At 37.0% G+C, this 17526-nt stretch overlaps 1 protein-coding gene across 3 annotated transcripts in view; it reads right to left on the bottom strand.

Annotated features, from left to right (window-relative positions):
- Positions 1–9549: 9549 nt before the first annotated feature.
- Positions 9550–17526, bottom strand: part of GNAI1 (G protein subunit alpha i1) — a 231356-nt gene continuing 223379 nt past the window's right edge. For all 3 annotated transcript variants that reach the window (XM_061198473.1, XM_061198474.1, XM_061198472.1), the window contains one exon: positions 9550–11580. In XM_061198473.1, coding sequence (XP_061054456.1) covers positions 11390–11580 — 191 coding nt within the window. In that variant the 3' untranslated portion in view covers positions 9550–11389. The remainder of the gene's footprint in view (positions 11581–17526) is intronic.

Raw genomic sequence — 17526 nt, 5'->3', positions numbered from 1 at the left:
GTGAGAAGTCCTGGGACACAGCAGATACCAAGGAAGTGTATTACGTATGCATTTTCTATGTAGAGTTATGATATTAGAAGGGACAGGTTATGTGTAATATATTAGAAACTTATGTATAAGCTTATCGTGTTGAAGGAATCCTTATTATATTAGTAAAACTTTTCAAGGGACTCAATTTAGAACTATGTTGGGTTTTTTTCCTATATAAATATATATATATATTTAAGCTGAAGTATAATTGATTTACAATGTTGTGTTAGTTTCAGGTGTATAACAGTTATTCAGTTACACACACACACACACACACACGTATATATCTATATCCATCCATCCAACTATCTATATTCTTTTTCAGATTCTTTTCCATTACAGGTTATTACAAGATATTGAATATAGTTCCCTCTCTACTATACATAAAATAGACAAAGAACTTTGTTGTTTCAAATCTGCACTTGGAAGCCTTAGGTGTAAGAGATCAGAGGTGGGGTCTCAGAGAGAAGAAAGGACACTTTATATTGGCTCCATGCTTTCCCCTCTACCTTTGGCCAGAAGAACTCTTTAATCATTAGATGTTAGATGAGTTTCCTTTTGACAAAAAATATACACAGTTAAAACTAATTGGTAATCTAAAATAATAGGGAATTTAAGAATGGAGTAAAATATAGTCCCAAGCCTGCAAAAAAGTTCCATTTATTAGAGGTTAATTGCCTTGTGAAGTAGATTGCTATGAGAAATGGTCACATATTAACAGGTTACTTATGTTTGTGAAAAAGGGAAACGCGTTATATTCGAGTGGAATGCTGCACAATGAGCACCACAAATTAGATAAAAGAATTTGCTGCTGGGATGGTCCGCATTCCACAAGCTACAGAATCAACAATTCAGTACTATCGGGTTGGCCAAAAAGCGCCTTCGGTTTTTAAGTAAAAATAAAAGACACAGTTTTCATTTTCACCAAGAACCTTCTTGAACAACGTGTTCACCCTTTTGTTCCACTACCTTCTGCCATTTTACAGGCAACTTCATAATTCCATCCGCCCAAAACTTTTTATCTTTTTGAGCAAAGAACTGTTCCAGTTGCCTTTTACAGTCTTTTACAGTCTTGCAGGGAATGGAAATTTTTTCCATTAAGAGAATTTTGTAAAGACCGAAATAAATGGAAATCCAAAGGTGCGATGTCTGGCGAATATGGCGGATGAATCAGAACTTAGGGAGGAGCTCATAATAGAGGACTCCCTTCTAATCCCACCATATACACAACATTACCTTCTTTGGATGGAGACCGGCCTTTGGTGTTGTTGGTGATGGTTCATTTCACTTGCCCCACGATCTCTTTTGTTCCACATTATTGTACAGTATCCCCTTTTCATTGCCTGTCACAATTTGTTTTAAAAACGGAATGTTTTCATTACATTTAAGTAGAGAATCGCATATGAAAATATGGTCAAGAAGGTTTTTTTTGCTTAACTCATGTGGAACCCAAATATCAAAGTGATGAACATAACTAAGCTGGTGCAAATGATTTTCAACACTTGATTTGGATATTTTGAGTATGTCGGCTATCTCCCGCGTGGTATCACGCTGATTGTTCTCAATTAATGTCTCAGTTTGATCGCTATCAACTTCAACTGTTCTATCGTGGAGCATCTTCCAGCAAGAAATCTCCAGCACGTAACTTCACAAACCACTTTTGACACGTTCGATCAGTCACAGCACCTTCTCCATACACTGCACAAGTCTTTTTTTGCATTTCGGTTGCATTCTTTTACCTTTCTTGAAATAATAAAGCATAATATGCCGAAAGTGTTGCTTTTTTTCTTCCATCTTCAGTATTAAAATGACTACACAAAAATTCACCAATTTTGATGTGTTTTTTTACATGCACGCTGATATGACAGCTGTCGCATACAGTCTAACAAAATTGTTTCTAATGAAGTTAAAGACAACTAAGTGCTACTAGAGCCATCTTACGGAAAAAAACAAATGAACCTTTTTGGCCAACCCAATATTTTTTTTCCTTGAATGAGTACATTTTTATTCATAGACAAATAGAATTTTAAAGGTGGAAGGACATCAGGCATTTATTCCTTATTCTACTTATTTTTATTTAGATATAATTGACATTGTTTTCCACAGTGGCTGCACTTACTTACATTTCTACCAACAGTGCACAAGGATTCCCTGTTCTCCACGTCCTTACCAATGCTTGTTATTTCCTGTCATTTTTATAATACCCATTCAACAGGTATGAGGTGATAGCTCATTCTGGTTTTGACTTGAATTTCCCAGATGATTAATGACTTTGAGCGCCTTTTCATGGACCTGTTGTCCATCTATATGTTTTCTTTTGAAAAATGTCTACTCAGATCCTCTGCCCATTTTTAAATCAGATTGTGCATATTTTGCTAATGAGTTCTTTATATATTTGGTCTTTATATATTTGGATATTATCCCCTTATCAGATACATGGCTTACAAAATTTTCTCCCATTCTGTAGGTTGCCTTTCCAGTTTGTTTATGGTTTCCTTTGCCGTGCAGAATCTTTTTTAGTTTGATGTAGTCCCACTTGTCTATTTTTGTTTTGTTGCCTTTGCTTTTGGTGTCAATTCTAAAATATCACCACCAAGGCAGCTGTCACGTAGCTTACTGCATATGTTTTTTCTAAGAGTTTTATGGTTTCAGTCTTACGTTCAAGTCTTTAATCTATTTGTAGTTAATTCTTTTGTATGGTGTAAGATAGTGGTCTAGTTTCATTCTTTTGCATGTGGCTGTTCAGTTTTCCCAACACCATTAATTGAAGGGTCTGTCCTTTTGTCACTGTATATTCTGGGATCCTCTGTCATAAATTAATTAACCATGTATGTGTAGATTTATTTCTGGACTCTATTGTTCCTCAGATCTATGTGTCTGTTTTTAATGCCAATATCATACTTTTTGATTACTATAGCTTTGTATTATAGTTTGAAATCAGGGAGTGTGCCTCCAGGTTTGTTCTTGCTCAAGATAGCTTTAGCTGTCTGAGGTCTTTTGTGGTTCCATACAAAATTTAGGATTGTTTGTTCTATTTCTGTGAAAGACACCATTGGAATTTTGATAGGGATTGTATTGAATCTTTAGATTGCTTTGGGTTGTATGGATACTTTAACAATATTAAGTCTTTCAATCCATGAGCATGGAATATCTTTCCATTTATTTGTGTCTTCTTCAATTTGTTTTATCAGTGTCTTATAGTTTTTAGTGTACACCTTTTTGGTTCAATTTATTCCTAGGTATTTTATTCTTTTTTGTTAATTTCTCTTTCTGATTGTTTGTTATTAGTGATAGAAAAGCAACAGATTTTTGTTGACATTTATATTGACTTTATATCCTGCAACTTTACTGAATCTGCTTATTCTAATAGGCAGCAGCTTTTAAAATATGAAACTATATATAGTCCTGTGGAACCACAAGCATAAATCCTACTGGCCATCAGAGCCAGGTGATCTGGAGCCATCTTCTGGATGCAAAAATTGGGGCATGAGATGAGTGTGCAAGCCCCTTTCCAGGAGATACTGGCAACCTGGAGTGAGGCAGAGGGAAGCACACAGATGGTGTCTGCTTGGCCTCCCTCCCCTACACTTCAGTAGACCTGTAGATATATGCGAAGTCAGAAGCCTGCCCCTTAGGTTGCAGCTCCAGGACAAGCAAATAGGCCTCTTTCCCATAAAGACTGGGGGTGTGTTTCAGTCTGCTGTCTGCGCTGTTCCCTGGTGGTGGTAACCAGCTAAGAACTATCTCTCCATTTGTTACAGTCCCATGAAACCCATGAATGAAAGCCTCATTTGCTACCAGAGACAGGCAGTCAAGGGGCATCCCCTGGTTGACAGACAGAAAAACTGGGCCACCAGACATGTGTACAAGCTCGCCTCTGGCAGGTACTGTCACTCAGGAGCTCAGCAGAGGGAGAGTGAAAAGAGAGTGCCAGCCTTCTGAAGTCTCTGGAGAGGATTAGAGTTGGCCCTTAGATGTGTGTTTAATAAGCAGCCTGCCCCTCAGGCTGCGGCTATGAAGATGAGTTAATGTAGCACTTTCACAGAAAGACGGGGCACAGCAGTCTCTGGTCTCTTGCTGGGCCCTGGGGATGGTAGCCCGTTAAGAACTCTTTCTCTGTTTGTGACAGTCTCTTGGGAATGGTGAGTGTAAGCCCCACTGGCCACCAGAGCCAGGCATTCTAGAGGTGTCCCCTGGGCAGCAGCTGCAAAAATTGGGGTACCAGATGAGGGTGAAATTTCCTTTCCAGGAGATACATGTGACCTGGAGCAAGGCAGAGGGAGCCCGCTGTCCTCTGTCACTGGAGAGTATTTCAATAGGTCCCTAGATGTGTGTTACGTTAGATGCCTGTCTCTCACCATGCTTTAAGATAAGCATAAAAGCCTCTTTCACAGAAAGTTTGGGTGCTTTTCAGTCGGCTGCCCCTGTGGATGGGCCCTGGCGTGGGTGCGTCTGTGCTGCATCCCTCTGAGAAGCGTTTCTGTTTGCTATAATCTTGTGGGTCTCGTGGACGTGAGCCCGCTAGCTTCAAAGTTAGATGTTTTGGGTGCTCATGTCTGAGGTGCAGGCCTTAAAAGTTGGGGTGCCCAATGTGGGGTTCAGACCCTTTGCTCATCAGGGAGAAGCCTGGGGTTTTGAGTTCTGTTCTGATTGTGGGTTGCCATGCCGTGGCTGGGTTTTATGACAAGATTGTGTCTCAGATTCTCTTACCTGGTTCGATGTGGGGTTTTTTCTCATTTGCCCAGTGTGTAGGAGTTGCTCAGCTAGTTTTTCAGTTTCTTTCCAGAAGAAATTGTTCCACATGGAGCTGTAAATTCAGTGTGTCCATGTGAGGCGGCAAGTTCAGGATCTTCCTATATTACCCTCTTGAACCAGAACCCAGGATTATTTCATTCAATGAAAATTAAAGACAGAATTGTTTAGAAGTAGCTTTGACTTCACTCATTTTTGATTTTCAAAAGTAAGGAAAGGGATCAAAGTTGAAGTTACTGTGATATTTTCACAGAAAATAAAATTCAAGAGGGCATGACAGAAAATTCCAGGTAATATCCAGTCTTCACAGTGGCTTATTTGTAAGACTAGCTTTACAATGAAATTGTACAAATATGTCAATTTAGTAAAAATTAACTGCAAAATTGTACACCTGTGTTGGAAAAGGAATTTCTTTGGTTTGGATTCTTAGGTTCTCAAGAGTCCTACTCCATGTACTTTCTTTCAGGTGAGGCACTATGCAATTCAGAAGGATATGGGACCTTCTTTTGCTAAAAGTGGCACTACCACCTGCTGAAATAGTAGTTAAAATCTGCTTTGACTTATCTTCTATGCATGGTTTGCTAAATACTAGCATCTCATTTTTAATCAGTTACAATGCATTCTTAATTTGAACAACTATCCCTTAGCAATGTTTCCATTCAGTTTGTTGGTATGGAGACCCAGGAAGATGGCCAGTAAATCAAAGAAGTTGAAAATATTTGACCTTATATATGGTGCTCGAGATTTATAACATGGTAGGCCTGTCCCAGTTCAGGCCTCCTGAGCCCTGGCCTGCTAGATTGCAGCAGATTCCTGCCTGTGCATATTTGGGTGTTTCCGGACTTGATAAAATGTGTTTCATAACTTTTAAAGTAACTAAAAAATCCAAGTAAATAATAGAACACATCACAACAGACACCAAAGCAAGCAGTTACTGGTTAAGGGAAAAATGCCTAGGAAACAGGCCAATGGAGTTGTAAAATATAAAAGTTTTGATATAAAGCCATTTTAATTATTAAGATGGGGGTTTTCAGAAGCAAGAGAAAATTTCCCAAACTAACTTTAAAATAACATAAATCTCCCATATTTTTGTTTACGTTAAATAACGTCATAATAAATAACGTAAATAATAAAATATAAAGGTAACAGAAGTGTCCTGAAGTTAAGGAGATGCATTTTTTTTCTTCTCACATTTTTCCGATATCATTATCAATATGAGACACTCTGAAATTTTACCTATAAAGATGAATTATGATAGTTATCTTGTTTGGAGACATTTCATTCAAAGCTCATATCAACAGCTGCTGGTTAAGCACTGATTATGACTTTAAAGGCACCCCCAAATTAAATAGTTTTTATAGTCAAATAGCAATAATACTTACTGAATGTTTACCACATGCCAGGCTCATTTCCAAGTTCTTAACAGGCATGTGAACTTAATATTAATGGTCTGATTATTTAATCCCTATTTTTTTAGATGATAAAAAGGAGGCCAAGAAAAATGAAATAACTTGCCCAGGTTTACCCAATTAATAAGAGAGAGAGCCAGGGTTTGAACTCAGACTGAATGCCAGGGCCTAGGCCACCCCCACTACTTTCAACTTCTCTCTAAAATAACACATTAAGCAATGACAATGCTAACATCTGTAATATAGATTACATTATTAAACTCCTTTACGCAAGGCACCATGGGTGGTTCTGTAGATAATATGTGATGTAAAAATGCCCATCACTGTTTGTCCCCTTAAGTGCCTTCAAATCTAATGGGTGTTGATAACATAAATAGCTTTGATACAAGATATAGTAAGTATCATATATATTGTCTGAAGTTTTTATGTATTTTTATTGAGATATATTTGACATATAACATTATATTAGTTCATGTGTACAACATAATGATTTGCTATTTGTATATATGGCAGAATGGTCACAATAAGTCTAGTTAACATCCATCACCATAGAGTAACAAATTTTTTTTCTTGCGATGAGAACTTTTAAAATTTACTCTTAGCAACTCCCAAATATGCTACCCAGTGTTATTAACTATAGTCACCATGCTGTACGTTATATGCCCATGACTTATTTCATAGCTGGAATTTTGTAGTTTTGACTCTCTTCACCCATTTTGCCTACCCACACACCACCTCTGGCAACCACCAATCTGTTCTCTGCATCTATGAGCTGAATTTTTTTTTTTTTTTGATTCATATACAGGTGGTATCACACGATATTCTTCTTTCTCTGATTTATTTCACCTAGCATAATGTCCTCTTCAAGGTCCATCCATGTTGCCGAAAATGGCAAGATTTCGTTTTGTTTTATGGCTGATATTCCTCTGTATATGTGTGTATCACGTTTTCTTTATCCATTCATCCATGGATAGACACTGAGGTTGTGTCCCTGTCTTGGTTATTGTAAATAACGCTGCCATGAACATGAGGATTCATGTCTTTTTAAGTCAGTGTTTTTACTTTCTTTGGATAAATACCCAGAAGTACAATTTCTGAATCATATGGTAGTTCTATTTTTACTATTTTGGGGAACCTTCATCCTGTTTTCCATAGTGACTGCCCCGATTTACATTCTCACCAATAGGGCACAAGGGTTCCTGTTTCACCACATCCTTACCAACACTTGTTACTTCTTGTCTTTTGAAAATAGCCATTCTAACAGGTGTGAGGTGATAGCTCATTGTGGTTTTCGTTTGCAGTTCCCTGATACTTAGTGATGTTGGTCAACTTATTATGAACCTGTTGGCCGTCTTTATGTCTTTTTTGGAAAAAATAACTTCATATTCTCAGGCCATTTTGTAATCAGGTTGTTTTTTTGCTATTGAGTTGTATATTTTGGATATTAACTAACCCCACATAAGATATATGATTTGCAGTTTTTTTCTCCCATTCCACAGGTTGCTTTTTCAGTTTGTTGATGGATTCCTTTGCTGTGCAGAAGCAGCTTCTCAGTTTGATGAGGTCCCACTTATTTTTGCTTTTATTGCCTTTGGTTTTGGTGTCAAATCTAAAAAATTATCACCAAGACCAATGTCAAGGAGCTTACTGCCTATGTTTTCTTCTAGGAGTTTTATGGTTTCAGGTCTTACATTCAAGCCCCTAATCCATTTTGGTTTTTACTTTTGTGTGTGGTGTAAGATAATGATCCAGTTTCATTCTTTTGCATGTGCTGTCCAGTTCTCCCAACACCATTTATTGAAGCGACTGTCCTTTCCCCATTGTGTATTCTTGGCTCCTTTGCCATAAATTAATTGACCACATATGCCTGGGTTTATCTTTGGGCTCTCTATTCTGTTTCTCAGATCTATGTGTATGTTTTTATGCCAATACAATACTGCTTTACTCTCGTTTTCTAATATAGTTTCAAATTATGGAGAATGATGTGTACAGCTTTGTTCTGTCTTACGTATTTTTATTCTAAAAATATTATGATTCAGATAAACTAGAAGGTGAGAGTGGGAATGGTTAAAAGACTACTTAGCCATTTTCTGGAAATAAGGTAGCATTATTTGGAGTTCTCTGATAGACATGAAGTCAAAAGTCATAGGTTTGAAACCTTGATCTTGTTCGTTAATTAACCTCTCTGAGCCTTTTTTGATATATCTCACAGTTAACTGTTGGCATTCAGTAAGAACATACGCATTTTATAGTATGGATTTTTTTTTGGAAAAAATTGAAACTGAATGAATGAGGTGAAGCATGAAGGTATTTTTTAGAAGGGTACTGAAATAGATGGAAGGGGATTTTAGAAACCAGAACAGCTTTGGGAACCTTAGGAATGGGAACTAGGACTACGTGATTGGTTCAGCTGGGGTGCTTGCCCAGTGATGGGGACGAGGAATGGTCCAGGGAGGTGAGAACGGTGATTGGCAGCCCCGTGAGAACCATGCAGCTCCCAGGAGGGCAGACTGCAGAACAGATGCCACTTGATCTAAAAAAGAGACCACAAACACAAGTGCTAAGAAATAAAAATAACAACATTAACAGATGTGAATGAACATTTCCCATCTTCCAGGCATTGTTTTAAGCATATTTCAGGTAGTATGTAGTACAATACTTGAAGGAAAGCCCAGGCTATGCACAAAGTGAATGTGAGGGAGAGAGAGGGGACGTAGTGAAGTGGGCTCAGATGATGAAGAGCCTGGAATGGAAGGCTAAGTTAGATTTCACTTTATTGACAAGTCAGAGCCAATGCACAGAAAATAACACAGCCAGAGTTCTAGATTAGGATAAGTAACCTGGATTAAAGAAGGGAGAAACTGGAAGTGGGGAATGTAATAAGCCATTTTAAGTGGGCAAAGACCGGAATTCAGTAGGTGGTAGTGGGAATGGAAAAGAGAAATAAAACAAAAAACACATGTGAGGCACTGGGAAAGTAGACTTGTGAGCAAATGGTAACCTATATGGCTGAAAAATTCCCCACTGAGGGATTAAATGAATGACGGTGCAATGGCAAAGTCAGAGGTGAGAACTGGTTGACAGGGAAAATGATGAGTTTGGTTTGCACATACTGAACTGGAGCAGGCAGTCACTTCTCAGAAGGGGATATCAAGCAGGCAATTCCAAATGTGGTACCACATCTCATGAGGAAACTTGGGGCAGGGAAAACTCAAGCTTCTGGAGTAGATGAAATTGCAGAAGGACAACACAGATAAAGAAGAAATGAGCACACACAATAGACTGATACTTAAATGCTAATGCAAAACACGTATTAGCCAACAGGTTTGTAAAATTTTAAAAAGTCAAATTTATTAGGTTTTCTTAGTAACACAATTACACAGACTAAAGTTCAGGAATTCATCAATTATGGTCACCAATATGTGCTTCTTGTGGCGTTTTAAACTTATTTCTCATGATTCAAATTGATTTACAGGATAGTTGAACCTCATACATAGCTTCATAATATGAATACAACAGGTCTTCCGTCCATAAAATTAATGAAAACATATCTTTCATGAAAGGCACATAAAGAATCTAAACTAACACATTTGAAGAATTTTGTTAAGAAATTTTTGAATTTCTCTACATTACAAAGAAGACAGACAAATCCCCAAAATGAAACGGTTATATACACACGCACGCACACACACAACCACAAAGAGACTTCAACAAAATGATAGCACACAACTAAATTTAGAAACTACTTACCCATGAAGCTTACTGAAAGACTAACTTTTTCAAGATGAGTAAAAAAGAGAAGTAGGGTATGGAATGCTGTTCACTTTGCTGAAACGAGGTCATAGAGACACGCCATGAATAATTAAAAATGACTATCAAAATTCAATATCTAGCAGAAATGTAACACTTACTTGAGGATACACACAATCACTGACTTAATTAAATGCTGTTACTCATTTTCTAAGTGTAATTGCCCATTTCATTCTCAGAAATAATAGCACAGTTTAAAAAGAAATAATACAAACTCAAGCAAGTGGAGGAAATTTGAATAATCTAAGGGAAAAAAGTAATTTTAACATAGCGTGATAATTAAATTTGAAACTAGTTACTTACATATATGAATTTAAAGGTTGCATTTTATCATCAGCAGAATATTCAAAGATCTTTCTTGTTATCTTCTAAACAAGGAGCTATCATGTATAGTAGGTACAAGGGATTTCCCAAAGGAAATACACAAATGAATGTCTCAAAATTCATTATGCTAACTTATTTTTTACCCACAAAAATGCTCTCACACCCACCTAAACTTAGTTATAAATAAAAATGTAGTTATTTAAAGTGTATAAAAATCTGGCATCACCTTTAAGGCAATGCATGAATACCATCCAAATATTAAAATTCAAAGTGAAAACAAACCAATGGAATAAAAATTAAGAATTTATAATAAGTCTGTAAGTATATCCTCAAAAATCTGAAATTTGTTTTCAAACCAAATCTAATGTAGAATCAGATTAGCATGCATTCTTAAAAGAAAAACTGAAATGCATACAATGTTTAACTGATCCAAAGGCAGGTATACTCATCCACTTCAAGAACGTTTCAATAAAACACATTAAATTTAAAGAACAAATCATGTTATTAAAATAGTCTGCAATGTTTGTACAAATAACATTTTTATGATTACAAGTATACATATAATCAAGACAAGGGCTGCAATGTGTCCTAATATTAATTACTGTACTTAAAAATTTACAGGACATGAACATAAATAAAGCTGTTTAAAACTGGCAAACATAATAGTCTGTCATTCAGTACAAAGTACTTAATATTTCTGTTATTTCCCAAGCCATCACGCTAAAATCGTAAGTTGCCACTCTTAATACCTAAAAGTAATGTGGAAAACTAAAGTCATAAATACATGTATACATACATTTGCATATTTACACTTACACAGAAGTCATCAATACACTAGAGTCCAGCTTTAACACTGCCCTTAGTTTCACACTGCAGGACCACTTCTCACATTTAAGAAAGGACCTTCCATTACTTCCAGTTTAAAAAAAAAGAAAATTTTGGTCAGGTCCCAGATGCATTTCCCATATACTACATTCTGTGTTGCTGCAAGACTCTAGTCTAGAGAGATCCACATATAAGTACTCATTTGGTTTGAAAATGCATTTTACCATGTACTGCAAAACTCAGAAGAGACCACAATCTTTTAGATTATTTTTTATGATGACATCTGTTACAGCATCAAAGACAAACTGCACATTCTTGGTATCTGTGGCACATGTGAAGTGGGTGTATATTTCCTTCGTGTCCTTTCTTTTATTGAGGTCTTCAAACTGACATTGAATATATGCAGCTGCCTCTTCATATGTGTTTGAGCCTGATATGGGAAAAGGAAAGAAACATAAGGCGAAGTTAAAATGAATATACCACTAAGCAACATGGACCTTAAAATACTGAAATCAGTTTCTTATGTGTAAAATATGTGGACTCTATAATCGTCTTTGCCCTTCGAGAATAAGATAAACTATTTCTTCTAAGTGAAAAATACCCAATGTTAATCACCCTGTAATGACTATAAGTTACCCTTAAAAAAAAACCCAAAAAACAAAAAGCACGGTATTCCATGTTCCCCATGAGCTTTGTTCCTGCCTCAATCTCCAATTGTCAGAGTCCCTTTTTTCTAACCCCTTATACTCTACATCCTAACACAGAACCACTCAGTTTCCTGATGGTGGCACACTATTTCACTTCTAGCCTAGTGGCTGGATCAAGAAATGTTGGCCGATGCTGATCGGTATTTTTTATTCCCCTTCCTATATATACATTAATTAGCATTTCTCAATTTTTGTATTCAAAAACTGTACAAGGGTCTACAATGTGGTTTATGCCTATGAGGTTACAAAAAAGTGAATGACACACTTCTGCTTTCAGGTGACTGACTGAAGACTCCTGAGTACAACACTTTGCTACTTGGCAGTATCTGAAGATAATCACACATACTCTGTGACCCAAGAGTTCAGTTTTCCAGGTGTGTCCTTGACAGAACTATATACATATGTTCACCAGAAGACATATAAAGACTGTTAACAGCAGAACTTCTACTTTAGGAAACAACCCAAAAGTTCATTAACTGTAGACTGGCTAATAAATCCTGGTATATATTCATACAATGAGCTGCCACAGAGAAATGAGAATAAAAGAACTATTGCTACACACAATACTATAGATGAGCTTCATAAACATACTGCTGAACAAATGAAGGCAGACACAAAACAGAGTATATACTGTAAACAACTGATGTTTAGAAAACAAGTTTGGAAACAATCAAAATTAATCGATGAAGACAGAAGTCATAATAGTGGGTACTCTGTGTGTGAGTAGGTGGGTGGATGGAAGTTGATCAGTTAAGACTGGGAGGGGCATGACAGGGTTTCTGGGGACCTGGAAATGTTCTATTTCTTGACCTGAATGGTGCATATATCAGTGTTTTCACTTTTTAAAATTCAATAAGTTTCACATTTGTGCTAAGTATGTGAGTATCTATACACTGTATCTATATAGTTTATATATGTATACATATGATAGTTCAATAAAATGTTCCTTTGAAAAAAACTGTTAATTCTGTCTCTTGCAGTACTAACACAAAATTATGTGACTGGACTTCAAGGTCCTCTGTTACCCAGCCTGCTTGGTAAAGCCATTCTAAGACCCTCTGTTCCACATTTGAGGCTCACTCCATGTCAGGAGGAACCCTATATTCAAAGTACCACCTGTGTTGCTGCAGTGCTTCCCCTCCCCTGTACTTCACCAGTTGTTTTCATAGCTTGGCTACTCTAAGTAATGCTGCAATGAACAGAGAGGTGCATGTATCTTTTCCAGAAAGTGTTTTCATTTTCTTCAAATAAATACCCAGAAGTGGAATTGCTGAATCATATGGTAGTTCTATTTTTAATTTATTGAGGAATCTCTATATTGTTTTCCATAATGGCTGCACCAATTTACATTCCCAGCAATAGGGTACAAGGGTTCCCGTTTTTCTACGTCTTTACCAACGTTTGGCATTTCTTTTCTTTATGATAACGGCCATTCTAACGGGCGTGAGGTGATAGCTCATTGTGGTTTTGATTTGCATTTCCCTGATTGTTAGTGATGTTGAGCACCTTTTCACGGACATGTTGGCCACCGGTATGTCTTCTTTGGAAAAATGTCTATTCAGATCCTCTGCCCATTTTAATAGTGAAATTGTGTTTTTGTTACTGACTTGTATGAGTTCTTTATACAGCTGGCCCTCTGTATCTGTGGGTTTATAACCAGCAAATATGGAGGACCAACTGTACTATGCCATTTTATGTAAGGGACTTGAGCATCCATAGATCTTGGTATCTATGGCAGGTCCTGAAACCAATCTCCCAAGGATATGGAGGGATGACTGTACATTTTGGATATTAACCCCTTATCAGATAAATGTTTTGCAAATATTTTCTCCCATTCCTTGGGCTGCATTTTAATTTTGTTGATGGTTTCCTTTGCTGTGCAGAAGCTTTTTAGTTTGATGATGTCACCCAATTTGTTTATTTTTGCTTTTGTTGCCTTTGCTCTTGGTGTCAAACTTAAAAAAAAATCATGACTGTCGAGCTTACTGCCTGTGTTTTCTTCTAGGAGTTTTATGGTTTCAGGTCTTACGTTCAAGGGTTTCAGGTCTCACGTTCGAGTCTTTAATCTGTTTGGGTTTATTTTTGTGTATGGTGGAGAAAGCAGTCCAGTTTCATTCTTTAGCATGTGGCTGTCCAGTTTTCCTAACACCATTTACTGAAGAGACAGTTCTTTCCCCGTTGTATATTCTTGGGTCATCTGTCATAAATTACTTGATCTTGTATACATAGGTTTACTTCTGGGCTCTCTATTCTGTTCCTCAGATCTATGTGTCTGTTTTTTATGCCAATACCACACTGTTTTGATTACTGTAGCTGTGTAATATAGTTGGAAATCAGGGCACATAGTGCCTCCAGCTTTGTTCTTCTTTCTCAAGATTGCTTTAGCTTTTGGAGTCTTCTGTGATTCAGAATTTTAGGACTATTCTCTTTCTGTGAAAAATGCTATTAGAATTTTGATAGGGATTGCATTGACTCTGTTAGACAACTTTGGGTAGTACGGACCTTTTTAACAATATTAATATTCCTCCAATCCATGGGAATGGAATATCTTTCCATTTATGTGTATCTTCTTCAATTTCTTTCATCTATGTTTTAGTTTTCAGTGTACAGGCCTTTCCCCTCCTTGGTTAAATTTATCCCTAGAAATTTTGTTCTTTTAATGCAACTGTAAATCTGACTTTCAGTTTTTCTTATAGTTCATTACTAGTGTTACAGATTTTTGTATACTGATTTTGTATCCTGCAACTTTACTAAATTCACTGATTATGAGTTTTAAGTTTTTTGTGAATCTGAGATTTTTCTATGTATAATACCATGTCCTGTGCAAATAGTGACAGTTTTACGTCTTGCTTTCTGATTTGGATGCCTTTTCTTTTTCTTAAACTGCAGTGGTAGGACTTGTAAATACTATGTTGAATGAAAGTGGTGAGACTAGGAAACCTTGTCTTATTCCCTATCTGTCTTAGAGGAAAAGCTTTCAACTTTTTACCGTTGAGTATGATATCAGCTATAGGCCTTTATTATATTGAGGTACATTCCCTCTGTACCCATTTTGTTGAGTTTTTATCCTAAATGGATGTTGAATTTTGTCAAATGCTTTTTTTTTTTTGGCATCTGTTGAGATGATCATGTGATTTTTATCCTTCATTTTGTTTAGGTGGTGTGTTGCATTAATTGATTTGCAGACAGTGAACTATATGCTTGCATCCTCTGAATAAATCTCACATAGTTGTGGTGTAATGAGCCTTTTAATGTATTGAATTCAGTTTGCTAATATTTTGTTGAAGACTTTTGCATTTATGTTTATCAGGGATATTGGCCTGTAATTTTCTTTTCTTGTGGCATACTTGCCTGCTTTTGGTAACAGGGTAATGGTGGCCTGGTTAAATGAGTTATGGAAAAGGAGAGAATGCTTCCAATTTTGGAAGAGTTTAAGAAGGACTGCTAACAATTAATTCTTCTGTGTTTGGTAGAATTCACCAGTAAAGCCATCTGGTTATGAACTTTGTTTATTGGGAGGTTTTTGATTCCTGATTCAATCTCCTTACTAACATAGGCTGTTCAGATTTTCTATTTCTTCATGATTCAAACTTGGTAGGTTGTATGTTTCTATGAATTTTTCCATTTTCTCTAAGTTGTCAAAATAAGTTTAAATTTTATCTCTTAAGTTGCTAGCAGACAACCATATACTCTACAAATCAAATTTTAATTTACTAAATCATAATAAGGTTGGTACTCTGAAATTCTAAAGCAATAAACAATGTCTTCTTGACTCACAGAAGCTAATACAACCTCTAAATTAACAACATGTTTTGAGAAAACAGCTTGCCCTGAGTGCATGGCTCAATTTGCAGTATCTACTGTGGGTAGCTAGGTAGTTAGATTATTGAAGCCCTAGAACTACAAGATACATTCCTCAACTTGATTTTAAGTTTTGGAAAAGAATGACTAGGGGGAAGGTGACAGATATTTTCTAAAGTGATAGAACTGTCTTGAATAAAGGTTAAGTACAGATGATAATCTGGTTCAATACTGGAGAACTGGGTGCCTGGTGATCTAATTCAAAGGGAGATAAAGGAGATTTGAATAAAAAAAAATAACATGAACTCAGTTGGAGTCTCAGGTGCTAAAAAACATGGATAGATTCAACAAGCAGCTGGAAATGCAAGCCTGAGACTCAACAGAGAAATTAGAGTTGACAACTGAATTTATCATGCTGAGAATAAATATGACTATGAAAGAATGGAGTGCTAGAAGATTATAAGACTGCAGATGGAATCTGGTGAAATGCCAAAATGTAAATAGATAAAAAGAGGAGAAGACAGGAGCAGAGAGAGGTAGGGGATAAACCAAGTGAGTAGTTTGGAGGCTACAATGGGTTCTCCTATAGCAAACAGTAGCCACAGGGATTAAGAGTTGAGGGTGCAACAAGAGGTGACAGCATCAATACTTAGCATGTGCAATGAAGTTTTTAATTATAATCTTAACACTGGGACTATGAAAGAATTATGTAATACTCTCTTTGCTCAAAGAGCCTGAGATCAGTGATTCTTATTAACTTGACAACATACGAAAAACATTTTGAACACAATGCATACCTGGCAAAAAAAAGCGCTAACAACTATCTTCTTGGCTGCTCTAAAAATCCCTGTAAGTATGTAATATTTGAGGATTGATTTGGGTCCTCTGATAATATTAGCACAAAAGGGCTACTTCACAATAGAAAATGACAAAGATGAACTGAAAGACAGAGGAAAGTGAAGGCCAAACAGAGCCACCTTGATTCTGGGCAACTTCAATCTTGGAATTAGAACTATAAATAATTTTATTCCTAACAAAGCACTAAAAATGTTTCTGAATAAGGTGACTTAGGACACTATGACTTTCAAAAAGAAAACAAAACTTTTAAAGTAAGTTAATTCTGTGAAATTATTTCAAAGTATAACTTTGCGATACATAAAAAGGGCTGTAGTAATGAGCAGGAGGCTCATACTGATTGGAGACCCTCCTGCTTTGCCTCCATTGAAAATACATAATTAAATGTATTCTGCTTGTTAATGTCCTGGATGCAGGAGTGCAACAGACTTGGGTTTGGATTTGGACTCTATCGCTTCATTAAATCACAGTGCTCTCACCTACATAAGTGGGATGTAAAAGCACTGATACCATATGGTTGTTTTAACACTGCCTGTGAAAAGGCAGTGAATACTCACTGTACAATTTACTGAATACAAAATTAACAAATTTTGTTTATAATGAAACAAATTCTTGAGACTTGGGCAGCAGTGGGGGAAGCCGGATTCCGCAACAGCAGGGATTGTGGCAAGAATCACGGCTTGAAGGCTGCCCCGGGTGGTCTCATCTTCCTGCAGCTTGTAGACCCTCAGGCTTAGTGGAGCTGTTAACAGAGGCAGCGGTCACCCGGAGCAGCAAGAGTAGCACCACCAAGCTCCTTCCCCTGGAACTACACTCAGCATCACAGCATCAAGATGCCATATGTCTCCGTGTGGCTGACAGGGACGTGGTGTCTGGGCCTGGAGTCAGGCCTGAGCCGCTGAGGTGGGAGAGCCGAGTTCAGGACACTGGACCACCAGAGACCTCCTGACCCCACGTAATATCAATCAGTGAGAGGTCTCCCAGAGATCTCCATCTCAACGATAAGAGCCACC

The sequence above is a fragment of the Eubalaena glacialis genome, chromosome 8, assembly GCF_028564815.1.
Source record: "Eubalaena glacialis isolate mEubGla1 chromosome 8, mEubGla1.1.hap2.+ XY, whole genome shotgun sequence".
NCBI lineage: Eukaryota > Metazoa > Chordata > Mammalia > Artiodactyla > Balaenidae > Eubalaena > Eubalaena glacialis.
This window is presented reverse-complemented; position numbering and strand designations above follow the sequence as displayed.